This window comes from Neofelis nebulosa, chromosome 12 (assembly GCF_028018385.1).
Source record: "Neofelis nebulosa isolate mNeoNeb1 chromosome 12, mNeoNeb1.pri, whole genome shotgun sequence".
Taxonomy (NCBI): Eukaryota; Metazoa; Chordata; class Mammalia; order Carnivora; family Felidae; genus Neofelis; species Neofelis nebulosa.
Window position 1 is genome coordinate 94,826,041 of NC_080793.1, and position 24,273 is coordinate 94,850,313.

At 42.0% G+C, this 24,273-nt stretch overlaps 2 protein-coding genes across 8 annotated transcripts in view; one reads left to right on the forward strand and one right to left on the reverse strand.

The window, feature by feature from the left end:
* Positions 1-24,273, reverse strand: part of CENPP (centromere protein P) — a 232,621-nt gene that overhangs the window by 91,477 nt on the left and 116,871 nt on the right. The gene's annotated exons all lie outside the window — the stretch shown is intronic.
* ASPN (asporin) lies at positions 15-23,629 on the forward strand. Of its 2 annotated transcripts, XM_058695979.1 has the most exons (9): positions 20-113; positions 577-654; positions 6,996-7,272; positions 10,258-10,370; positions 14,182-14,395; positions 15,505-15,615; positions 19,819-19,912; positions 20,581-20,719; positions 22,837-23,629. In XM_058695979.1, the coding sequence occupies exons 3-9, from the start codon at positions 7,023-7,025 to the stop codon at positions 23,032-23,034; spliced, it is 1,119 nt and encodes a 372-aa protein (XP_058551962.1). In that variant the 5' UTR covers positions 20-113; positions 577-654; positions 6,996-7,022; the 3' UTR covers positions 23,035-23,629. The 2 variants fall into 2 exon arrangements, with proteins under 2 accessions (XP_058551963.1, XP_058551962.1); XM_058695980.1 differs by lacking the exon at positions 6,996-7,272 and having other exon boundaries at positions 15-113.

Here is a 24,273-nt window from a genome sequence, read left to right on the forward strand (position 1 = left end):
CACCCCGTGTCCCTGTGGCAGGGCCGGAAGCTTCCGAGGGAAACCCTGACCGGTAACCCTGATGCGAGGGCTTCAGCCACCAGCAGAGCACAGCAGCCAGGCTCCTTTCTCAGGTATACCTGGACTTGGGGCTGACCCTACAGTCACGTGGGTGCTTTTTTACCCAAGCCGGGAACGATTGTGCTAGTCTATATAGGGTGAGCGATTTTTAAATTTGTGTCAGTATTCGTTCATTTAAGAATTTCAAAAAGTATATTTTCAGAGCAGGTATTTCTTGAATGACTTTGACTGCACTTTGAATGGCCAGCAGCCATGCATTATTAAACTCTCTTTTTTTTTTTCTTCAGAATCTTCCAGTAGACGTCTAGGGTTTAGCTAGAAGTCTTGGCTCCGGTACAAACAGTGATGGAAAACACATGAGCAGTAACAAGTTTTAATCTCGCCCCTCAGTCCTAACATGGGCTAATCTGTGGAGGCAGCTTACTCCAGTGTCACCCAGGGTGCCGCCACATCAGGCTCCAGCGAAGGCGTTTTTCTTTTGAACGTAACACCTTCTCATCTCTTCTCCTCAAACAGCACCTGAGAGCAGGGGCATTCCGGAGAAGCAGTACACGGTGGGAACTTCTCTCAAGAGGCTGACTCTCTGTTTACAAGGTATGTTTCCAAGTCTTTCTTTCATGGACAGGGTACTATTATTTTGTAGTTGATATAAAGGGTACATTAGTGTTATTAGCATAAATGCTTGTACATTAAATGATAAACTGTATCTGCATAATTCCTTAAAAATCAGCACTTAAATACATACCCTAAAATTACTCTAGCCTTTAAGTTTTATATAGAATGGATTTATTCTCATGTAATTGTGACTTTTACAGTTAAATGAAAACCTGTTATTATGCTTTACCATATGTTTAACATAGCTGATTTTAAATATCATTTAAAGAACTTAGGAAAATAACATTACCTTAAAATAATTAATGATATGAAGTCTGGGGATATCACAAATACATTAAATGAAACAGTAAATATTAAAACTGTTATTTTCTAATGTGTTTTCAAAATGTATGAATTATTCAAATGTCACACATTTGAATTATTCATATTTTCCCTTGATGAATGTCTTCCTTATTCTTATGTAATGAGATGGCACTGGACAGTTAACATGGAAATCCATAATAATTCCAAGAAAGAATATTTATCAGCAATACTTCAACTAGGTCTATATCCAATATGAGAGATCAGTTTTCTTTTCACAAAACTCCAATCAGAATTTAAAATAAAGATTTCCTTTGTCCCCTCCCAAAGTAAATTTTTAACTGAATCTTAGATTTAAAAAGATTAAACAGAGTACTTGATACTCTGCTTCCTCCTAATCTCAGCAGCACAGCGTTCCTCCTTGTTCATGTGCTCAGAGGTGTGGCAGCGACAGCAGTGGACACATGGTGTAGGATTAAGTCACAAAGAAACCCGAGGGGTCTAGATCTCTCTAAAAACAAAGTGCTGTTCTTTTCAGTCCCACTAAGAATCACTGAGTTGTTTAAAAAGAAAAAAAAGGAAATACAAAGAAATCATAAGCCCACACACATGTGAAAGCATGTTGATGTTTTTGTTTTCGGTATTTCGCAATACAGTGTGGTGGAAAGGAGTCTTCCGTTACCACTAGCTACTAACTAAAAAAGAAAATCTGGGTACCTGACCTGAGGTTCGAGACAAAATAGATTAACTTTACAAGCACAAGTCTTTAGGCACCGTAAGAGAGAGTAGAAAATAAAGAGGCAGGAGTTCTTTGTTTCTTAAGATGCCCTGAAAAACTGGTGAAGGACAAAAACTGGTATAAAAGGAAAAGAGGCCAGCAACTTCTTTATCAGATGTGATTTATACTTCTACAGTAAAGCCTATTTCTTTAAAGGCAGTGTGGTCTTTAAAAGCGTCAGTTTCCTTCCCAAAAGGTATTGTGGGTAAGTTTCCAAATGCATGTTTGGACGTTTACTTTCAGGGCTGAGCTTTGACTGTACCTGGATTTAGCTTGGATGCCTTCTGTGGACACACGGAGCACGTCCTGTCACATTTACACACTGAAAACTACTACCAGCATTTGTGAGCGGATAGGGACATGTCAGCCAAGGGGGACGGCTGCCAAGCAGACCTTTAAGCATGGGATTTAAAAGCATAGTGGCTTATTTTCCTAATAATAGTGTCAGAGGAAATACCATTTCACTTAGACAAATTTTCCGTTCTAAGTTTGTGGAACATTTAAGTGGAAAATAGGAGTTTATGCAAATTCAGAAAGACACTTCTTAGCTCCATTTCCAGTCCTGAGAACTTGGCCAAACCGCCTGCCCCGTCCTCTCCAAGGAGAGTCTGGTTACTGTCTGGAAGTCACTGTGGGATTCAGGCCTGTGTGGAGGGGCCGAGCAGTGGGAGCAAAGAAAGCCTCCCAGGCCTCTCCTGGCTCCAACGTGCCGTGGTTTATTAATAACAGCAGTAGCACTGAAGTAGTATTCCAGATATTATTCTGATTAGAAGAAACTTGAAACCAAAGTCCAAAGCTTTCCATGAGTAAGAAACTCTGGCAAAACTGGTCTAAACTGGGGAAATACTGAGTCTTCCTAAGAACAAGACACAAACATCTTAAAAAGTTTTAAAAATAGCACAATCTAATCATTGCCCACACTAATCAAATAAGAGCTTAAGCCTAAATATGAATAAACTCCAGATTTTTAAAATAAGGCAAAGTCACATTATTTTAAATAAGAAATAATATTCTCTATATTCTTTCTGAATAATAGGGAAAAACACTGCTTGCTATACAGAGTTCCCTCCTGCACATGCCAGTATTTTTCTGTGGGTAAGAAACTGGTCGGCTAGAATGGGGCAAGGTTTGGGGTCTATAATCACTTGTACTTTACCGTGGCTTTATCACCTCAGATAAAGGAATCACAGAACCAAGGCTTGCCTGACTTCTCTTTCTAAAGAAGGAAACAGGATAAAAGAATGCAAAAAGATCACATTAGTTTTACATGGCTAACAGAAGTCAGAAGTAGCAGAGAGAGAAGAATATGCCAGAAGGCACTTTTGGTCTCAATACAGAGAATTTCCTATGAAGCACAGATGGACAGCAGTGGAGCCGATGCCTCTCGAGGAGTACGTTTCCTGAGTCGTCTCCCTGGAGTCATGCAAGCAGAGAGTGGACACGCTAACCGACCCAGAATGTTCTGGACACGCTAACCGACCCAGAATGTTCTGGGGAAGCTCCAACACAGGGAGGTGGTCCACCCAGATGACATTCCTTGCCTCCACAAGTCTCTTCCCTCACTTGCAGGAGAAGGACCCCAAGGAGGCAGGTACAAGGGGGTGCTGCTCCATCAGCCAGCAGCCAGAGGGCCCACCTCCTCCGAGACAAGGAGAGAGAAAGGGGGAATACTGGCTGGTGTGCCTCCTGACCCCCAGGTGGGCTGGTCTGCAGCCCTGATGCCTGGTGTCCTCTTCCCCTTCACTTGTGCGTGGCCCTCGAAGTCCTCCCAGCTCTGCTCCTCACAGTGCTGTCCCTTAACACCAGTCACACCTGGTCCCTGCCTCCACCTGGCTCCTGGGCTCACCTAGGTCAGGGGGCAGCAGGACTGCAGCAGGAAGTAGCAGGAGTGAAGGGGGAGTTGGCCTCAGGAAACCATGGCCCCAAAAGATTTCCCATGTGGACACTGCTGTTTGACTTTTGCTACAGAAGTGGTGGGAAAAGGCAAAAGTATATGGAGGACCAGAGCCTGATATTTAAATAACTTAAAAATTACACCCCCAGAGAGAGTAAAACAATCCTTCACTCAATAGCCCACTCTTTCTCTTACTAGTTTTGCGTATTCTATTTTAATCTTTTTTCCACATGTGTATATTTTACAGATGGTTTTATATTTATTGGTCTCAAACAGTAAACTAAGGATATGAGGAGTAAACAGACTTCTGGTGAAGAATTTTCCTTTACGAATCTGGGGACCACACACCTGGAGATCTCTCCAGAGTGCCGGCCATGGTGCACACGGTTGGCGCTGCCTATTTGCGGTTCAGTTCTGTTTACTGACAGGCATTTATGGTTCAGTGTTTCTATGAATGCCCCTGACATTCTGGCATTGGCTTTTATAACACGCCCATGCTTGGTTGAGAGCAGCAGATTGGGGGCCATGGTTTTATTTTTTAAGGAGGGAAACGAGGGACAGAAGAGCCTCTACTTCACAGATTCTGCATCCTAATACTGTGCCTGGTACACAACAGGTCCCTGATAAAATGCCCACTGAAAAACTGCAGCAACCTCAAACGAAGGCAGAATTTAGGACTGCAAATGGCATTTAACTCAAGAGGGGCAGCTATGGACACAGAAGGCAAAGCTACAATGCAGAGCAATGTTAAAGAGTAAATTGGTACCAGGGACAAGCTTTGGTTTGGCTAAGGACCCACCCAGGGCTGAATGAGCTAGGGAAAGGGAGCTTCAGAAGGTCAACACAAAGCTGGGAACCAAGTATTCAGGAGCCAGGAGCCCCACAGAAGGATAGGGAATCAAAGTTGGGCAGGCAGCTGGAAAGCAGAAACAATGTGCCAGAGACAAAGTGACAGTGGAAATGAAGCCCAGTTGAACTTATCAGGCACCCACGCCAGGATTCCTGGGTGACTGGACACAGAATGGGAACCTGCCTGTCCCTGAGCCAGCTGACAGACGCTGCTGGGCCTCATGCTGCCAGCACAGGGTCCCTGCCCATATGAATCTGACCACACGACCACCCCCTCCCATGCCCCCTCAGTCCAGGCTGTGTGTGTACCCCTTCCTGTGCAGATGTATGTCAGCAGCAATGTGTAGACTGGCTGGAGAAGAGGAGATGACAGTGTGCCTGTAAGGCCACCAGAATGCAGGATGAAAGAGCGTGTTCCCTCATGGGCTGCAGCAGAAAATGCAGACAACAGGCTGGGACACGTGAGCTGTAACTTGGGCCTAATTCTTTCGGAGGCCACAGACGCTCTCTGTGCCTCCCACCCCTCTTAGTTAAGGTGAAGGACGTGTCTAGAGTAAACTGAATTGACCACTTTGTAAGGCAGGGAGGAGGTGGGAGGCCAGGGCTGGCTCTGAAGTGAATTATTAAAATTAAAAATGTGTATATCCTATCCTTAACGTAATCCAGTGTGGGTTATCACAGAGAAATCTCATGTATCTGGTTAGTGATGTCCAGCTACCCAGTGGACAAGATGTTCATGTTGCCATTTACATTTCTAAGATTTAAGTAATGTTAATTATCAGGTTAATAACTGATGATGGATTTTTTTTTTCACCTTCCTTTGGTGATTAAAAGACATACCACATATAAATGAATATTTTCATTAAGATAATTAATTCATTTCTGATGCCTAAGTCCAAAAGAGCAAGGCCACACGGAGAGGTTAAAGCTGATTTCTGGGTTCTGAGAAACTGGAAGCAGCTGGTGTGACTCAAGGATTTGGGGGACTGGGTCCTCCTGAGGCTGGACCACCTGTGACAGACTCTGGGAGTCCTGTGCAGCTATCACAGGCTGGCTGCACTCCTGGGGACCGGGCTGAGGGATATCCTGGGATGGCCAACACAGCCTCACCAACTGTATGCAGCCAACTGCACACCCCAAGGGAAGACTGCCATTAGTCTGTTTTAGATAATTTCATAATGCTTTCCATTTTTGAAAATTACAAAGAATGGATGCTTCACAAGGATCACACAGTTAAGAAACCATGATATGTAACATGTATGTACATATGTGGTATGTAAACATGCCTGTGTGAAAATCTGCCGTAAGAGGACAACAAATCTATTCTCAGAAGGTTCTTATTCATTCCAGTTTTGTGTGGGCTTTAAAAATTACAACTGAAAACAAACAGAACTCCGTGGAAAGATGAGAAAGAGTAAGAAAGTCTGGCCCTCAGATGCTCTGGATCAGGTATTGGACAATGGAACAGATTAGAAGGAAGAAATCCAAGTGACACTGTGGAAACAGTGACCAAGTCTAAGAGTGAGGCTGGCGGCGGGTGGGGATCAGTTACAGAAGACTTCCAGATGTGATGCCAAGGGGGCACGCGGGCTTTGCTTTGAAAGGGACACAGATATTAAGGCAATGGAAGGATTTGGGGAATAGGGAGTCGGGTATGATTTTGTTTTTAAAAGCATTTATTAGTTTCCTAAGTATAATAGTAGTACTTATTGGCAATTATAAAATTAAAAAAAAAAAGACACATCAGTCATAGTTCCACCACCCAGGATTATCATCAGTTAGCTATATTTGTGCTAGGTTTTTGTTTGAGTGTTTGTAAGTATACTTTATGCATTGATTTTTTATATTTGCTTTTTTTTGTAATTTCAAAATTACAATTTTCCATATTTTTAAACTTCTTTGCAAATATTTTGTGGGCTCCAAAGTATTTCAGGGAAAACATATACCCTATTTTGATTATTTCCCTCTAACCATTGATATGGTCTTTAACGTTTTTACTATTATATGTAATTTTGTGATGGACATCTTTATGCACATTATTTCCTGAGGGGTGCCTGGAGGACTCAGTTGGTTAAGTAATGGGGTCTTGGTTTCAGCTCAGGTCATGATCTCATGGTTTGTAAGTGGAGCCCTGCGTTGGGCTCTGTGCTGACAGTGCTGAGCCTGCTTGGGATTCTCTCTCTCCCCCTCTCTCTCTCTGTCCCTCCCTTGCTTGTTCCCTTTTTTTCTCTCTCCCTCAAAATAAATAAATACTTACTTAAAAAAAAAAGAATTATTTCCCAAGACTAGATTACAAAAAGTAGAATTAGTAGACAAGAAAAATATTTTTAAAACTTCCAATGCATATTGCCAAACTGCTTTCCAAACACTTTATAAATTCACTGTCACCCTTGCAACGGGTCTGAGTGCCATTCTGTTGTGTTCTTACTGCTCTGAGAAATGCATGGACACAGGAACCGATTCTGGTTAAACTTTAACTTAGTCTCACTGTCTCCTTAGTCCAAGGCTGACCCCTCACCAGGCGACATGAAGGGGTGTGTGCTCCTAGTGCTCTTGGCTTTGTGCTCCGCCAAGCCCTTATTTCACCCTTCATATGTGACACTGAAGAACATGATGCTGAAGGACATGGAAGACGAAGGGGACAGTGACCTTGATGCGGACAACTCTCTTTTTCCAACAAGAGAGCCAATTAACCCCTTCTTCCCGTTCGATCTGTTCCCAACGTGTCCATTTGGATGCCAGTGCTACTCGAGAGTTGTACACTGCTCTGATCTAGGTAAGAACACACATCAACTTGTTTTCGAGAAAATGTCATTCTGGCAAAATTTAAAGGATAGGGAGAGTTCTCACTGAAATTTCAAAAATTAGCTAATTATAAAGCAATTTTTCATTTAAGATTTTTGAAAATATAACAAACTCAAAGTATATCCACACTTATTTTAAAAATCCAGAAAACCAGAGAAAAGCAATGGGAATTTCATATATAGAACACTTCCTTCTCTTCTCAAATTTGAAACAAATGCTTCCTTTTAATTCCCTTCAGAAAGAATGGATGTCACTGTGGTTTCATTTCAGGATGTCAGCAGATTGATACTGTGCTTTCTAGTAACATTCTACAATGACAAAAAATAAACGGCCTGTCTAGAACAGGTTATAGAGTTTGTGAAATCTCTAATCTAGACATTTTAAAGTCAGTGCTCTATTCTGTTTTGAATGATTTGGGTTTAGAATGGTCTAGAAAAATGGTTGAACCAAATCACTTTCCAAAGTCTTAAAAATGTGTAATTCTCGGAGTACTTTATTTTTTAAATACTTCCAATGAAGATGCTTTCAAATAGAGGCCTGCACTCAGAGCCTGCTCAGGGGGAGGGTGTGATGGGGAATACACATCAGGGGTTACTGTGCTGGGCTATTTCCAGGATGAGGGAAGACTCAGACCTGCCCCATTGCAGGAAGCTAAGGTGTGGCACACGCCTGTCATTCTGGGCCTAGAGGCCCAAGAGGGCCACTTCCAGGGTGTACGTGGGCAGCTGATGCCTCCGAGTGCTTTAGACTCACTTCCCTCTGCCACGGCACTTTTACAATCCACTGCAGAGACTTCAATAAAGTACGCATTTGCGGGACAACGTAAGAGAGGGGAACAAAAAGCATTCACAAAAGAGGAGCTTATGATGGACTAGCATCACTGGGAAGGTCTTGATGGAATATGCAGGCTAGGAAAAATGGGTTTTAAGTTTATCTCTGGCATTCTGGTGAGGAAGAGATGACTACCTGTAAGCAGGGCCTGAGAACGGCTGACTGGAAGCACACCGGGGAGGGAAGGGCAGCGGGAAGGGAAACAGAAGCCAGGGCAGATGGGGCAAAGAAAGGTCGGGGTTAGGGAACAACAGAATGTGCTGCCATTATTTCTAAACTGCTGTTATTTATAAACTGCGTCCCAGGCAGGACAGGCTCATGTAAGTGGGGCTGGCTCTGGGTTAAGAGTGACCAAGGAGGCACTCACCTTCAGCACAGACAGTCCTCTGGGGCGGCCTCCACACTCGCTCCAGAACAATGTTACCTGCTTCCACGTGAAGACCTGGGAGGAGACGTCACCCAGCTCCGTCCCAGGACAGTGACTGCCATCAAAAAGCTGAGAAAACCCAGTGACCTTCTGACAGCCAGCTGGTGCAAACAGTGTTTTCCTTGCACAGCCTCCTATATATTTAGCTTTGAAAAACCCTACTAGACAAAATTTACCCAAGAATAACCTGTAATAGTCCGACACAGGTGGTACACACTTCACTCTCCCACGTGACCACGACGATGAAGAGGGTCTTTCTCCCTCAGAAAATCAGTTTCTGTTTAGAGCTCCCAGTTTCACCAGGGGTGGGCTGAGCGAGGCCATCCCAGTCCACATTACCTGGTGCTTTCGGCAGAGCCACCACCGCTTTCCTCCAAGACTTTCTACTTCATTTCCTTAGACCCAAATCGTCTCCTAACAAAACTGCTACCTTGCTAACCTACCAAGTTACCCCCTTTGCCTCTTCCTGTCTATGGTCAAACTGAGTGTGAGTCATCACTGTCAACCATGGAGGGGAAAGTACTGAGGGCTACAGGGGGCAGTGCTGACACCCTCAGTGTTTGGATACTGAGCCCTTGCTCTTCAGGAGCAAGGATGGCTCCCCCAAAAGCATACTGACAGCTGTAACTCCCTGTAAGATGCATAAAAAAGATGAACTGATGGATGAACAGCAAGTGTAGTAAAATGTTGATGGTAGAGAGAGAATATGGGTTTTCACTGTAAAATTCTTGCAACTTATCTGTATGTTTGAACATTTTGACGGTAAATGCTGGGGAAAAGCAAGAAGGCCCCATGTTCATCAAGCATAACTGCCATATGGCCTGTCTGACAACAAGCAGGGGTGGGCAGGTTCAGCCATCCAGGGAAAGCAAGAAAAGAAAGGAAGAAATGCATTGCGTCAGCTCTTATAATTTCCTGCTCTTCTTTGTTTTTTAATTCAAGAGGGGGAAAAAACACTGAAGTCTTTTACTGAGTACCTACACAAGGAGACAGTGCAGCTGTGCCTTATCTGAGAGGACAGAAAGAAGGCTATTGTCGCACCCGCTGAGAAGCGCAGGCTGACAGGCACCCAGGGAGCCTCTGGCCAGAGCAACGGCTGGGAGAGACCCAGTGCTGAGGGGGAGAGTTTCCGGAAAGGTCTATCACACACCCAGACATCAACAGTGAGATACAGATGAGAAAGTTTGTGTAAATCAAATAATTTACAACTAAGTAGAGGAGTTCATTATTAAAGGAAATACATGTAACATTTTTATAATGCCCATGAAAATAATATAATTAATTTTCTAAGCACAACTTTCCACATGTTGAGGCTTCTTAAAATGATGAAAACCCACAGGTTACAATTCTGCACCACAAGAGCCTGAGAACTGGCACAGAGTGTGAATACTTCTCAGCCAAGTGCCTGGGCAGGAGCTGCCCCTCAGTGGTGGTCACCCCTTGCAGTCATGGGGGCACACCCTCATGTGCCTCCACTTCACGTCTCCTTGTGCAGATGAGCAGAGGCAGCTAGACCCAGCTAGAAACCTTGCAAAAATAAGTAAGTGACTTGAAAAGGTCTTCAGGACTTTTCAAAGAGCAGTGTTATTGCTATCTGTTTCTTACTGGTAATCATGAATTTTAACCCGCATTGGTGTCAAATTAGAAAACTCCTCTTTAGCATACAGTATGTGTGTAACATGTTTGTTTATTTCTCAGGTTTGTCCTCCGTCCCAAGCAACATTCCATTTGATACTCAGATGGTTGACCTTCAAAACAATAAAATTAAGGAAATCAAAGAAAATGATTTTAAAGGACTCACCTCACTTTATGTAAGAACATATATTCATATTTAAGCGAAAATCTATTGCTGCTAGAAGGATGACTTGTATTTTGTTTTGTGTCAACAAGTCTTACTTTTCTGTGTGTGAAGAATGACAGAATCCCTGTTACTCAGCAGTGTCTCGTGAGAAATTATAGATTTAGTTAATAATTCAATTCAAGTGAAGCTAACTGAAGCAGCGGCCCGGGGAAAGGTGATGAGGTAAGACTACAAATAAACGGTCCTACAGGGCTCATGATCTATTCAGGTAATCACAGTCACTGTGCATGAAAATGAGTAAGATGATGATGATGATGATGATTTACAGGAACGCAATCAGCATACAGTATGAGGAAGTGCGTCCCTAAGCTGCTGACTTACTGGAAGACACCATTAAGTCTGGGAGCAGCACATGCAATAAATCTAATAGCTAACTGATTAATATATATTTGTATGGCTTTTCTTCTAGAACTTTAAAAATGAAAACTAATTTTTCCTTACAATATTTGTTAATATTTTAATTTTCTAAGATTTAGAGGATTCTTATTTTTGTGTTTAATACTTAGAGCCTTTAGATTGTAGCAAGTAAAATTTCTAATCTAATTTGGAATTTGGTGCGGGAAGAGCCTGATTCCACACTGTCACAGCCATGGGGGTGTCCTCTCTTCTCCTCAGCACGGAGTTAGGGTGGGGGCCCCTTTTCCGCACCAGGCTGTGGGGGCAAGCCAATATGAACTAGTGCTGCCTTCAAGGCCACGTGTGTACATTCTCATGCTGTGCTAGAGGAAAGAAATGCAAGGCCTGTCACCTGTAGGGCAGTATCCCACTAAAAGGGGAAGGTAGAGATACCACGGCCACATCATTCTCTTGCGGCCACCCACGTAGGCCTATTCTCCTCCTGTCCTCTTGGAGGCCACCCTGCCTTCTCGTCACACTTGGGTCAGTGCATGGACCCTGATGACCCGTCCTAGTAGGCAGTGGAAGGGGACCAGCTGAGTCCCAGCACAGTTGCTGTCAGCTGGATGAGTGAGGACATGGAAGCTGGCCATGTTCTAGGCACCACGAGGAACATTCCTCCTTCCTTAGGCTCTCTCTCAATCCTCAAGCCACGCCTGCCTGGCGAGGAGGGGCACCCTGAGGGGGGCCAGGCCAGCCTCCCGGCAAAGACACGCCTCTCCGTGCTGCCAGGTGTGGGCTCTCGGGGCCGTGACTGCTCCCCTCCCTTCCAAGGGTGCTGTGCAGACAGCTTAGATTCAGCTCCGTATATAATAAAGGTTTCATAAAAAAAAAAAAAAAAAAAAGAATGATTGGAAGAGCATGTATTTATCTTATAACTGAGGCCTCACTAAAATATGAGAACAGCCCCACCAAGAATCTGTCTAGTCTACCCCACCACCTTCTGACCACAGGAACTCATGGAGAATGGCAAGGCCATTACTAACTCTCAGAAGTTGGAAATACAGCCTATGAATGCTTCTACCCCTTCTTCAACTTTATATTGAGCTACACAACCACAAGAATAATTAATGTCCTATTTTTTCAACTTTATTTATTTAGAGATTGAGAGAGAGAGAGAGAGAGAGAGAGTGCAAGCAAGGTAGGGGCAGAGAGAAAGAGAGAGAGAGAAAATCCCAAGCAGGCTCTGCACTGTCAGCATAAAGCCTGAGGCGGGGCTTCATCCCATGAACCACGAAATCATGACCTGAGCCAAAGTCGGATGCTCAACTGACTAAGCGAGCCACCCAGGTGTCCCAATGTCCTATTTAATACTAAAATCATAAACAGTTTAAATTTAATTTGTCATAGAACTTTGTGGCATTTTAGGAGTATCCCAGGGACTCAGCCCACTTGTACTCCCATTATTCACTGGGAAAGGAGAGTCTGAAAGGTGTCAGGAGCTGTGTTAGGCCTCAATTTCTGTCTGGTCAGTTTTACGTGGCACTGTGTCTGGAGTCAGGCAGGCCTGGGCTCAAACGTTGGCCCCAGCAGAAGAAGCAGGCACTGGGACAGTGGCTCGCCTGGCTAAGCATGGCCTTCCTGTGCTGTGAAAGGGCTGTAATAAATGATATGGAAGTCAGAGAGGCTATTTAGAGGAATGAATGCATGTCAGGTGCTCAGCACACAGCTATTAACTGGGCTGCCAACAGCCCAGTGCTTCCAGACTGGCTCAATGTAAAAGCACTTCTTAGGACACACACTTTATACCTGTATTATAGGCATGCTGCATATTTTAAGACATTTAATTATAATATCAACTCATACGGTACCTACCCTTAAAGAGAACCAAAATGCTTTCTCAGATATTCTGCAAATTCTGTGTGTTTTAGCTGCCTGCTTGGCTTTCTGGTTCTTACCCAAGGCCAGTCCAGCAGCAGAAAGAGGGTGAGATCATTGCATGCATGTCCAGCCCTCTGCCAGCTAGCTATTACAGCCTCATTTACCATGAGGACTCACTGTCCAGCTTCTCAAAGGCTCTCCTTTTCTTGTCTCCTGTCCTTACATATAACCATACTACGTGGGGCTCTGGGACCTTTGTGTGTAAGCCAGCACTGAAGGCACAGTGTAGCTGGAGACACTCTGCCAGTCCACCCTGCTGGGGTGGCCTCTGTGGCCCCAGGTAAACACCCACTCCGCTCTGCACCCCTCACTCCTCCTTCCTGGTGGCTCTGAAGATGCATGTCCCAGCGGGAGGCTGCCCTCAAGCCCACACATGCTCCCGCTGGGACCCCTGGCAGTGGGGGCCTACGGCAAGTGCCCACCGGAGCAGACAGTACTCACCAGGTCGCTGCCCCGCCCTGCCCTACACCCTAGTGTAACCAAAGGAAGGAGAACAAACTTAACTGGCGGCACACAGGAAAACATACGTGTTACCACGTGGTAACAAAATGCAATGTCTTCTCCTCCCAGGGTTAATCTAACTTCTGGTGAGGTTTGTAACAGATGGTGTATCTGAAAGAAGGGTAAGGAAAGGACCTACAGGAAACAACAATAAAGGGAGTTTAGCTGCCAAAGTCTTTGTATTTCTGCTATGGAAGGAGCACAACATAAGTAACACCAGGAAGGCATACTAAGTCAGTGTAGAAACCCCAGGAAGGTGGGTGTGGACTGGGCTTGGTTACAGCAGTCGTCAGCACAACCACCCTACAGCTGCCCTCTGAAGGAAGCAGGGGGATGGAAGGTCACAGGGAACAGAGCCCCAGCCACTGCCATGCCCCTGGGAATGGCGAGTAGTTCCCGCACCCAGCACCCCTGGGGCAGCAGCCAGGCGCCCTCCACACTCAAGAGGGGGCTCTGTCGCTCCCTGGGCTTGCAGCCTCTGAGGCACAGAGAAGGGCTGAAGCATCTCTCAGGACACATTAGGGTCTCCCCAGTATCTGAGATATGCCAAATGCTGGGGACATTTTGCAGGACTTTGCTCCTACAGGTCTCCAGTCTGGGAAAAATGGTTAACGTCAGAAAACGTAAAAGAAATAAGGTTTTAAAAGTAGATAAAATCATACAAAAACGCATTTGGTGTGACAGAATAGAATTTTAGATACAATACCATCGATCACTTCCATGCAGGGAAATGGTGGGAGGCGGGCTAACTGTATTAACACATCACCTGCTGAAAGACAAACTAAAGCCTCAAAATCACTCTGTTCCAACACAGTAGTAAATATTTTCTTTAGCTTAGATTGGGCTGGGGGAATTGTTTACATAGTTAATAAAGTATATGAATGATATAATTCATATCGGTTTCCATGAACACACTAATCACTGCAGAATTGGTAAATCAAATCCACTTCACAATATGGTGTAACTCTTTATGCTTTACCTAGGCTTTGATTCTGAACAACAATAAGCTAACAAAGATCCACCCAAAAGCCTTTCTAACTACAAAGAAGTTGAGAAGGCTGTACCTGTCCCACAATCAACTAAGCGAAATACCATTTAATCTTCCCAAATCGCTAGCAGAGCTCAGAATTCATGATAATAAAGTTAAGAAAATACAAAAGGAGACATTCAAAGGAATGAATACTTTACATGTTCTAGGTAAGTTTATGCAAATGAACGGGACATTTTGGAATTATAAGCAATATGCAAATGTAGAGATCTTTACCATTATCAATAATTTTAAGACTGGCAATTTCTGAAATTAATTTTTTTAAATCTGATAATCTTTATCTAGATAAGCCATTTACAAATCAAAGTATAACACACAATTCATATCATGTAAAGAAACCTGCCTTTTGTAACACATGCTCTCAGGAATCCCCTTTGAAGCACCTAGTATGGTTTCAGTTTTCTGACTGCACCCTAACTGGTAAAAATCTATTCCTCAAATTTAACTTAAAGGTAGTATTTTAAAAAAAATAAGAAAGTTACTCCTACACCAAAAAAAGGTAGTATTTTTAATGTATTGTATAAACTACTCAAATGCAATGCACAAAACTAATTCGGTGATTATTTGGAATGTACATCTAATTTATATCATCTGCTTTAAGAATGCTAAGCTAAGGGCTTTTTTGTTGTACATCATAAGCTCCACCCTATCCTACCTCTAACACCCACGGTCTAACCCCACCACCACCCTCCACAATATTCATTCAGAGTTCACAATCAATATTCTCATTTATTCACATATTCAGTTCAGTCAGATGGCTGGCACTTACCAAACAGCCCCACTTACTGGCATCTCCTCAAAATTATATTTGTTTATCAAGTAACAATTTCTAATTGACTTATAATTTTAAAAGCTTAGGTGACAAATGCATACTGGAAAACACAAATGTTTTAAATTATATGAAGGATTTTTTTTTTCTAATGTAATATTAACAAAATATGCTCGTGGTGAGAACAGAGTGATAACAAGTCACGGACTTAGTAATTCAAAGCAAAATTCTGTTATATACTAAATCTATCTTAGTATTAATCTACTATAATATAAGCATATTGCTATTTCAGGCTATATAATACAAAGCAGTCTTTCTCTGAGATGAACAGAAAGGGAACAGACAGACACAGAAACAAACACCTTGAGTGAGGCAGGGTAAAGGATGAAGTTCACACTTCTCAGAATGTTCTTGGGATGTCTGTCTCTGCACTGTGCTCTCCTTCATACGCAATGAATGCACGCTAAATTATGTCATTTGCCCCCACAGAAATGAGTGCAAACCCTCTCGATAATAATGGGATTGAACCGGGGGCATTTGAAGGAGTGACAGTATTCCATATCAGAATCGCAGAAGCAAAACTGACCTCAATTCCTAAAGGTTTGTATTTATTTAAGATAAAGTACTTTTAAAACACTGTCATTTCTAAATGGCCATCAAAGGTACTGATATAAGCTGTATGCAACGTCAAAACCACACTGCAGTCAGAACCCTCATTACCTGCGTATTTGGTCAGGGTAGGATGGAATTTACTGTTTTCTCACACACACAAAGAGCCATATGTGCTTCCCCCTGCCCCCCACCCCCAACCAGTATAAAACCAGAATCTTTTGTTTCCCCAGTGAGAACAAACATGAAGAAGTAATGAACTTTTCATTTTCCTTCTCGTCCCTGACATTTACTCATCTATACCTGTCATTCTGTGAAGTACCTGCTAGGGGTGGGCATTCTCTAGAGAAGAAGGTTGGGGAAGATGCTTGGGGCCGGAGACCCTTCCCAGCCATGCAGCAGTAATACGGGGTGCAGCCTTCAGGCCAGATTGGGGCAGATGCTGGCTCTGGCAGGGGTATGTATGCACCCTGTACCCCATTCTTCACTAGGGTGCTGTGCAGATTAACGGGCCAGTGAACAGAGAGGTCAGAGGGTGGTGTGAGGCACCGGGTGAATGCCCTGTCCTGACATAACCCTTTTGCCAGAATGGGCACCTTGTTCTTTACCACGTGGCCTGAAGCCAGTGCCTCAAAGTGAGATGCATCTAGAGCCTGCTAGTGCTTCCCTGCAAGCTCCCAGTCTGGCAATAAACTGGACAAGTTCGCCTTTCTCAGGACTCCTGCTCAGAGTCCATTCCTTGTCTCTGACAAGGGTGCCCGCTCTCACTTATGATGACTGCCTGAATCAGAAAGATCAGTACCTAAGATCAACACTACAGTTTCCTTTCAAACAGCTCTGTCCTTCAGTATCCACAGTAAAAGCAGCCACTTCATAACCTGTTTCTACTGCACACCTGACTCAGAAGATTAACAAAACGAACATCAACTGTTAAGTTAAAAACACAGCAAAGCTGTTTTTATGAATCAAGTGGTGATCTTTCACAAAGGAGAAAAATCATAAAGTAAAAGTGGAAAGAATTTTTTTATATAGGAAAAATCAGTTTAATTCAGAACAACACAATTTAAAAAACCACCTTATCTGGCTTTCGATAAGGTGGCTGTTTTTCAACATGAAACCTAAAATGTTTTATTTACCTTCTCATCTTTAAAACACCAACAAAAATACCACCAACAAAAATACATGCCACTTGACAAGTTAAATACAGAAATGCCTTGTACGTGCTAAAAGCAGACACAGTCGAGGGGCAGGTGGAGAGCAGGACAGGAAGGCCGCGGAGGAGAGAGAAGGCTGCTGCCCCCCAGAGCTGCGCTCCCCAGAAGCTTCTCCTAGGCTGCAGTATCTGGACAGCAATTCTCTTCAGATGTTGGTGTATCTTAAAAATGAAGGTTTAGGGGCGCCTGGGTGGCGCAGTCGGTTAAGCGTCCGACTTCAGCCAGGTCACGATCTCGCGGTCCGTGAGTTCGAGCCCCGCGTCAGGCTCTGGGCTGATGGCTCGGAGCCTGGAGCCTGTTTCCGATTCTGTGTCTCCCTCTCTCTCTGCCCCTCCCCCGTTCATGCTCTGTCTCTCTCTGTCCCAAAAATAAAATAAAAAATGTTGAAAAAAAAAAAAAAAAAAAAAAAAAAAAAAAAAAAAAAAAATGAAGGTTTAACTTCTCACAGTGCTTTCAAGATTCTTCCAAAGCCTTAAGGAACATATTACATCTCTAGAAATTTAAATTGGAATTAAATCTCTCATCTTATATAACTACTCTTTCAAGATATCTATGACATTCAAAAACCAGATAAATTTTTTGTTTTCATAATTTATTTGCTAACGTGTTAAGGCTGACTGCTGAAATGTAATTCAATCATAACTACCCACCCCTGCCCACCCCGCCCTGTGGCAGGATGAAGTTAGGCAGAGGTCCAAAGGGTCCTTACCAGACCTGACAAATTGACATAAGGAGAGTGAAACATATTCTCCTCTCAGTTCACTTGGAAAATTCTGCTACATAATACCACTGCATGGAAGGGGAAGACAGCTGTTTGCACACCGGGTAGGAATTGCAGTATACCTGCACAAAAGCATGCCAGTGCTGTGCACAGTCACTGAGCTACGCCCCCAAATTCATACATCGCTCATTTACCCAGTAGAGGCTATACTGTTCTCTTTGGTTATCCACTTTCTCCATGCTCTAGGAAAGGGAATAGTCCCCTCAAGTTCTACAAACCCTGTTCCAGAAAGTTTCCCTGACTGCTCAGCATGAACAGATTTCCCTCTTTGACTTGCTACCGCATATTCTAGAATAGGCCGGAACACTCTATGGTACCTTTTTAGTGATTTCTATATGTATGATGGATTTGCTCAGTAAGTACATAAAATCTCTGAAGACAGAACCTCCCCCCTCTTTTTTTTTTTTTTAACATATTGGAGTAGTCATTCCATGAATATAATTAAGCTCAACTAATTAGAATTCAAGAAATTAGAACCCTCTTCAGTTTAGAATTGTTTTCCTGCCCTCTAGTTTTATTAATTTTAAAAACAAAAATAGACTCTGGAATCAACATAAATTCAGCCAGGAAGAATACTGATATTTATAAGGATATTTCAATTACTGTCAACAGTCTACCACTAATAAAGGAAGGAAATGTTTCAGTAAGAGTTGAAAAAAAGAACGCCTTCCTTAGCTAGCTAAGTAGAGCCTATGGTTAACAAATAATACTTTATATATAGAAGCCTAATACAATGAAGTGTGATTTAATTTTCTGCTATCTTTTTCGCTCCAGTCTCTGTTAATCTGGGGAGGGCTGGGGTCCGAACACGCAGGGGTGAGAAGAGAAGGTGCCCACATTCATTCACAGAGTACCTGGCATGTGCCAGGTTACACTGGAGATGTTCCTCCTAATTTATGCAGAAACTACTACTAATGGAAGAGAATAAATACTTCAATGGATCTAAATCCATGTGTTCATAAAGATACGAAGAAAAATTTCACTGGTCACCACTGGGCATCACACCAATTTATTACTTAAAAGAAGAAAGCATTTATGCTGTCTTTTCTGTAAAAACTGTATTACAAAGTGACTAAATAATTGACGAAGGAAAATTCTTTGGAGAAGAATCCTACCTAATAAATGCATTAAGCATGACAAAATCAGAAAATCACCATTTTCCCATTCTTAATGAAATAATGGACCTTGCAGAAAGGGCTGATCTACTGATTCTAATCGGTCTCTAGATTAACCACCAGCTCATGAGAAATAGGGGCTAAACGACTAAGACAAATGCTATGTGGAAGCCATCAGTCTAATACACAAGTGAGCATCTCAAATCACTATCTGAAAGAAATCCATGCAGGATGGGGAAAAAGGAGGAAGTATGTACTTAATATTAGAAGAAATTTTAAGAGATGGGAGAAACAAATGCATTCTGTAAACTTACATTTGGATCCTGACTTGAACAAATCAACTGTGAAACACCGTATATGAGATCATTCGGGAAAGCAACATTCAGTGATTGTAAAGAGCCGCTCTAATTCTGTCAGCTGTGACACGGATGAGACAGCCATGTGGAAACAAGAGGACCTTGTCAGTTAGAGACATCTGGTGAAATGTCACCTTACAGGTGAAATGGCATTATATATGGAATTTGATTTTAAATACTCCAGCTAAAAAGATGTGCCTGGGTGGCTCAGTCAGCTAAGTGTCCAACTTCGGCTCAGGTCATGATCTCATGGTTTGTGAGTTTGAGCCTTGCGTCGGGCTCTGTGCCGACAGCTCAGAGCCTGGAGACCTTCAGCTTTTGTATCTCTCTCTCTCTGTCCTTCCCCTGCTCATGCTCTTTCTCTCTCAAAAATAAACATTAAAAAAATTTTTTTAAATCTTAAATACTCTAGCAAAAAAACAAGTAAATGAAGAAAAACAAATCAATAAAGGCAGCCAATGACAAATAGCTAATGTGGTAGATGAAAATATCTTGGAAAAATGGAGATAATTGTTCATGTTGGACAGCAGTGTGTTGGCTCCTAAAACTAGCTTCTATTTTTGTGTATACTTGAAATTCTCCATAATAAATAGTTAAAAAAAAAAAAAAAAAAGCAGATCTCTAAAAGACTGCCAAAGTCTACAATGTGAAACTTAACAAGTAAATAAATAATAAATGGGGCTTGGTTTTGCCTGACCTAACATGCCTATTACTTTTCTTATCTCTAGAACTTCCATCAACTTTACTGGAGCTTCATTTAGACTATAATAAAATTTCAACCGTGGAACTCGAGGATTTTAAACGATACAAAGACCTACAAAGGTAAAAGCCCTCTAAACCCCAACTCAGAAGTGGTAGTGATATGATGGAGATACTAGCGAGACCCCTTGGAGAACCCTTGAAGGGCCCTAATCAAGTCTGTCATTGTCGTGAAGGGAAAACCAAGAGGGACACCAAGTGGAAGGAGAAGAATACTTCTCAAATGTCCCTGTTGTTAATGCAGGTTAGATAAAGACTTCGGTGACAGTGGAAAACACAGACAGCTGTTACACCCTGAAACGGGTTATTAAATGAAACCAGGTGTGCTCGCTTCGGCAGCACATATATTAAATGAAACCAGGAAGTACCTTTCTCTGAACACACATGCAAATAGGTCAGGTGTATGCTTTCCACTCAGTTGTGGTGTGTTCAGCTGTCACAAGATCTGCTTAAGAGTTGATACAGTTGGGGCGCCCAGGTGGCTCGGTCGGTTAAGCATCCGACTTCAGCTCAGGTCATGATCTCACAGTTCATGGGTTCCAGCCCCATGTCGGGCTCTGTGCTGACAGCTCAGAGCCTGGAGCCTGCTTCAGATTCTCTCTCTCTCCCTCTCTCTCTCTCTCTCTCTGCACCTTACCCACTCACGCTGTCTCTCTCTCTCTCTCAAAAATAAATACTTGTTTAAAAAAATAAAAAAATAAAAGAGTTGATGCACTTTATGCCATTTTTAGGCTGGGCCTAGGAAACAACAGAATCACTGACATTGAAAATGGAAGTCTTGCTAACATACCACGAGTGAGAGAAATACACTTGGAAAACAACAAACTAAAAAAAATCCCTTCAGGATTACAGGAGTTGAAATATCTCCAGGTAAAACGTTCCACTGCTGTTTTGTAGATACTAGTACTTTCCTTTGTTTCTGCGAAACATGTGAGGACCTGAGGCAAAGATGAAACCAGAAGTAAGGGTAGCGCACATGCAAAGACTGTCCAGTTGCCTGAGGTGTCCTAAGACAGGGCTTCTAAGGAGATGTTAGCTAAAATATCGTCAGGTGCCATTTCCACCTGCAGTCTCTCCTGCCTCTGAAGCCACCATGGTGAAGTTACTGGCCTGGCTACTTTCAGGTCTCAGGGGCGGCAGGGGATGCTTATGTAAAAGCAGGACTGGTCACCAGGAATCCAAGGAGGATCACATATCTTTTCATTCTGGAAACATTTCACAAAGAGCATAGAGACAAGGTCCCAGGTATTTTCATTTATCAAGTGTTAGATTAGCAATGTGTATGATTAAAAAAATTCAGGCCACAATACATAATCAAAAGTCAGTATCTGGAGCGTCATGGGTTCACATTTCTTCTTCTTCATTGTTAGAAACTTTTTTGTTCTAAGCTGACAAGTCTTGACTAGGTGGGAGGGGGCCCAAGAATCCTTGGAGTATCTGATAAAATTTTAGATCATTCCAAGAACAAAAAATGAAGACAATATTTTGTACATGCTTTTAGGAGTTTCACAGATCCCCCTGATTCTCATCTACGGTCTTCCCATCAAGAATCCCTACTTAATCCCTTCTGCCCTCAGTCCACTTTTCTCGTGTGCCTTCCTCGATACACAACATCCTCATCTTCCAAGAAGCAAAACACATTGAGAAAAAAATGGGCCTTGAGTCACTGCTGCTTCTAGATTTCTTCCCGATTTATCTTTAAAGAAGTTTTGTTCACTACACTCCATTGAGATAAAAGCCATCAAAATGGATGTGGTTAGAGACAGGTGTTCATCTCAAGGTTGACTTTTACTCTGAATTTTTCAAATGCTGTATTTAAATGTCTAACCAGTGAGTACAACCTGAGTCTTTTCCTTTCTCAAGTTATCCCCAATTTGCGTTCTTTATTCCACCAGAATTTACTCTGATTCCAGCTTCTGTCTGCTTTTAAACCTACCTATAGTCTTGCTAGCGTTTTTTTTTTTAATGAATAGAATTAGAACACAAAAAACAGAATTATAAAGAAGAACACAAGTCAGAAGGGTACAATTCAGCCAACGTTCACAAAGCAAACACGTCCATTTCCAGCACTGTTTCTCATTCCCAGTGAGGTCAATGCTGCAGAAATCTGTACCTTGCACTGACCCTGAGCTGCTGGGAAACATGCATGAACCACACAAAGCACCTGTCACAACATCCCAAGACAGATAGAGGGCACAGGGGGCTCCAACACCAAACTTAAAGCTTTTTAACAATGTCTCAAGTGCTCATGACTGGCTCAGATCAGTCTCACCAAAATGTAAAGGCAAATGTAACGACAGCCAGAACCACTACCTTAGCTGTGGCTAAAAAGGCTTCTACTTTTTCATATGCCAACATACTGTCAGTAGAATGCTTTTACTTCTCAGAAATCTCAGCTCCCAAAAATACCAAGGAAGAATTTAAAGGGCTATTAAAGGGAATGCAGAGAACTTCCTATACTGTCCATTCTTTCTGAATAATAATTTAAAGATTCAAATGTTGATGCTGTATACAGATATGTATACGAGCTGTCGACAGACATTATTTTTCTATAAAACAACTTACAAAAAGAGCAGCTCTACACTTCTCTGCCTTGATCACAGAGAATGCTAGCTAACAATTCATATTCACATTGCAGGCCTAACCGTAGGAGAATTCTATTCTTCTGCTCATCTAATACTTTTTTTGCAAACCCAGAGTTGTAAATATGGCACTGCAGCGCACATGCACTGCTATGTGCCGAAGGGCGGGGGTGGGGGTGGGGCGTTTGTGCTCTGGGCCACGGCAGGCAGCCTCCAAACTGTGTTGATACAATAAGTATTTAACAGGCATAAACAGACAAGTACATATATTTTAATGAAATACAGTCAAATCAGTATAAAATAAATGGACAAATAAAGCCATGAACAAATGTGGACTATAAAAAGAACATTTTCTTTTTACATTTATTATGTACTTTTAACCCATTCTTTCTCCTACTGCCACAGATAATCTTTCTTCACTCTAATTCAATTACAAAAGTGGGAGTGAATGACTTCTGCCCAACAGTACCGAAGATGAAGAAATCTTTATACAGTGCGATAAGCCTGTTCAACAACCCGGTGAGGTACTGGGAAGTGCAGCCCGCGGCTTTTCGCTGTGTTGCAGGCAGAATGAGCGTGCAGCTCGGGAACTTCAGAAAGTAGTAATTAGTAATATCCATTTAATATAAAATTTAGAAATTAATACATTTGGAATACTTGAACTCTGTTAAAAATGGTGGTATTATGCAAATCAGCAAAAATCTATTCCTACATGGTAAGTCCCCTGACTTACTTTATGACAAAAAATTTCAACAGAATTTTGCAAAACTGTTGCTCCATGAGGATCAAGAAAAACAAGCACGTACTGCAGTTTCCTTCTGTACACAAATGATTCTGCATAAATCTCATGCTTGAACATTCTTTTCTCAGTAACAAAAAAATAATACAATCAGTATTTAACACTTTGTTATCAAGTGCATTTTAAAAAGAACTGTACTGTAAATGGAATGCTTGACTTAGCAAAATCTGTGCTCTTTCATTTGCTGTTAGCAAACCAAAATTGACAAGAATGGCTTCATGGAGGGCACATTATACTATTCTTAAACTGTCTTTAATAACTTGGGTGGTACTGTAATGTTTCTATTAATGCTGAAGTATGGCTTTATATAATCTTATTCAAATTCCCATATTTTAGAGGCTTACTGTCTATATGTTTAAACTAACTCCTTATAATAAAGCCTTTAGTGTTTATTATCAACTTGACAGATGCTATTCATAACATCTGGTTTCAGACTACAGCACATGCTTTTTAAAATTAATGATTATTACCGCATTATAAAACCTCTACGAAAAAGCAAAGTGTTTACATAAATCTGTAATTCACATTGTTTATTATCTCAGTTGTTATAAGCTTTCAACAATATGTCGATTGTTGCGTTATATGACAATGTCACCTTGTATGTAAGGAGTACTTTCAAGATGTCCCTTCTAAGACCTCAGTTGGAAGAGCCTAGATGGGTACTGTCCATTCTATAAAAACTGTCTACTCAAATATGACAAACTGAACAACTCTGAAAACACAGCTGGTATAAATGAACAGGCAGAATAGTAAACAAAACACAAAAGGAACTAAAAGCTCTGCATAAAAGAATCCTTTATCTATTTTTTATTCACATTCAACATAGGCAAAACTAGAAAATAAAAAAAATTAAAATATTGGCTTGAAGTAAAATATTTGTGCTTTGGTTTAATTTTTCTCCTCCTGCCCAGTAACATAAACTATTTTTCAGAAAACTCTAATTTATATATGACACTTTTGGCACAGTATTAATGCTTTTTCATAGTAACATTACTGAAATACTCCAAATTATGCCTGTTATGAAAGATAATGCTTTATCTTAA

Coding starts and splice junctions, on each gene's coding strand:
- ASPN (XM_058695979.1), top strand. CDS start 7,023: ATGAAGGGGTGTGTGCTCCTAGTGCTCTTGGCTTTGTGCTCCGCCAAG. Junction 7,273..10,257: donor TGTACACTGCTCTGATCTAG/GTAAGAACACAC, acceptor TTTATTTCTCAG/GTTTGTCCTCCGTCCCAAGC. Junction 20,720..22,836: donor AGGAGTTGAAATATCTCCAG/GTAAAACGTTCC, acceptor CTACTGCCACAG/ATAATCTTTCTTCACTCTAA.